Source organism: Anarrhichthys ocellatus, unplaced genomic scaffold (assembly GCF_004355925.1).
Source record: "Anarrhichthys ocellatus isolate YVR2014 unplaced genomic scaffold, GSC_Weel_1.0 scaffold58, whole genome shotgun sequence".
Classification (NCBI taxonomy): Eukaryota; Metazoa; Chordata; class Actinopteri; order Perciformes; family Anarhichadidae; genus Anarrhichthys; species Anarrhichthys ocellatus.
Window position 1 is genome coordinate 611071 of NW_022280088.1, and position 2172 is coordinate 613242.

Here is a 2172-nt window from a genome sequence, read left to right on the forward strand (position 1 = left end):
GGGGGGGGGGGGGGGGGGGGGGGGGGGGGTCAGAGGCGACTGCAGGTTCTCAGAAGCGGAGAGATGGAAGAATAGAGGGAGAATCAGAAAAAGAGGCAGCAGCAGAGGAGTGTGAGAGAGAGAGAAGGGGGGGCATGATTCCACTTGGTAGTGTTAGGGATGGATGGAGAGAATGATGTGAGGGGAGGAGTGTGTGCGCGGGTTATTAGTCCACCCTCCAGAGGCTACTAATGCACTGACCTTCATTAACTCGCATTACTGTCGGTGTGTGTGACTGTGTGTGAATGTGCAACTCTCTTTAGTTAACACTCATTACAGAGTCTTTGTTTAAAGGCCAGTAAACTAATGAAGTCATTAAATAAGTGGAGAAATTCCTGATTCAAGTATTGAAACCAGGGACTTAGGTAACTTTAAGGACAGGCACGGCCACTGGACCACTAAGTACACATAGAAAACAGAACACAAAAAAATACACTGTATGTTAGTGACTGCCACCTGAACCTGAACTACTGGAGTCTGTGGGGTTAAATGTGATTCTGTCATTAATATCAATTTAATGTATCTATCTATTTCTCTATCTGTGTATCTCTGTCTGTCTGTCTACAGGCTCTCCTTGATACTCAGAAACAGCTGCGTTCTCAAATCTCCAACTTCACCTTCAACCTGGGCTTCTCAGGGAAGTTCTACCACACAGGTGAGTTCTGTTTGTATGCTTTATAAACAAACACACCAGTGCCAGGCTTACTAGTTTTAACAAATATAAATATAATGACTATAAAATGTCTTTACACAAAGCTGTTTTTTATAGGCTGATGTTTTGCGTCAATGATTCGTAGATTACTTGATTAATTTGAGTGGGATTTTATGTGGACGCTCTATATTTTACTTGTCAAAATGAGTGGTTAAATTGTTTGCCTTAGTTAAGAGCTATCCATACGTCTCAAACTAAGAAGAGCACACACAGTAGTTTTATGTAAAAAGCTGTTTTCGTTTTTAATTTCACTTTATTTCCCTTTTTTGACTTTTGACACTACTGTAAACTATCTTTTTTTTCAAAGGACATGATCAGATATTGTGGGGCTTACCATGTTTGGTTTATTGATGAAGTATAAGGTTTTTATTTGATGGCACTAAGCACAATCCATGAACTGAACACACAATGGTCATTCCAATCAATTAACATGATACAACATGATCTATTACATCATGACACATCATGTAGATGCTCAGTGTTAGTCTGGTTCTATAAGTTGCAGTTATGATTGTTCTAACAGAAAGTGAAAATCATTGCCGCATTTATTTGAACCATGACAAGTTATACCATGCCGTACAAAATGTTGATAAAATATACATTTTTCACAGAACCAGCTTTTTATGTTGATTTCTGTTGTACATCTAGATGTATACTACACTGTAGGAATGCATCTGCAAACCTTGATATTAGATAAATAAGAAAGACTTTATTCGTAAGGTTGTGTATTGGTGTAAAATAATTGTTTTGGTAAGATGAAAGCAAAGGCAGAAATGATTTAATTTAGTTCCGTGTTCTCAGTAAATCTGATGTTTCTATTTACAGTAAAAGTTTCAGTAAACTCCATAAAGACTGTTACACCTAAAGTCATCAGTAGATGAACTACCAAATAAAATGTACTAAATAACGGATGAACTTGCAGTACAGATGGAGTAATCAATCCCACACGGTTGCCAGAGCTTGTAGTGCGTATAAGTGCTATATTATCCTATTAATCTTTAAAACGTTTCATATCATATATGTGATGTGCTGACATACTGCTGTGCATTCTCAGCTCTGTTTTGTTTCCAAGGACAGATTTTATTGATTTTCTAGTTAAGTGTCTAAATCTGCAGCAAGAGAACAAAGGAGTAACGAAACGAAAAAATAGAGGTGGGACTGAACATAATTATAATTAGAACAAATCTGATGCCAAATAGAACATGTTGCTATAGCGTCTATTATTGCCATGGCATGATTTTTTTATCACCATGGTATCAGACTGACACCTTATTTAGCAACACAACCTTAAAACAACTCAGCGACAATTTGTATATAGCAACTATTTTTAATGAAACATGCATTTATACATTTTATTATTGTCCTTTTGTCCGTGTGTGTGTGTGTGTGTGTGTGTGTGTGTGTGTGTGTGTGTGTGTGTG

General features: G+C 37.4%; 1 protein-coding gene across 2 annotated transcripts in view; it reads left to right on the forward strand.

Moving 5' to 3' along the window:
- Positions 1-2172, forward strand: part of ndst3 (N-deacetylase/N-sulfotransferase (heparan glucosaminyl) 3) — a 41710-nt gene that overhangs the window by 11212 nt on the left and 28326 nt on the right. For both annotated transcript variants that reach the window (XM_031871389.1, XM_031871390.1), the window contains exon 3: positions 607-694. In XM_031871389.1, the coding sequence (XP_031727249.1) occupies positions 607-694 (88 nt within the window). The remainder of the gene's footprint in view (positions 1-606; positions 695-2172) is intronic.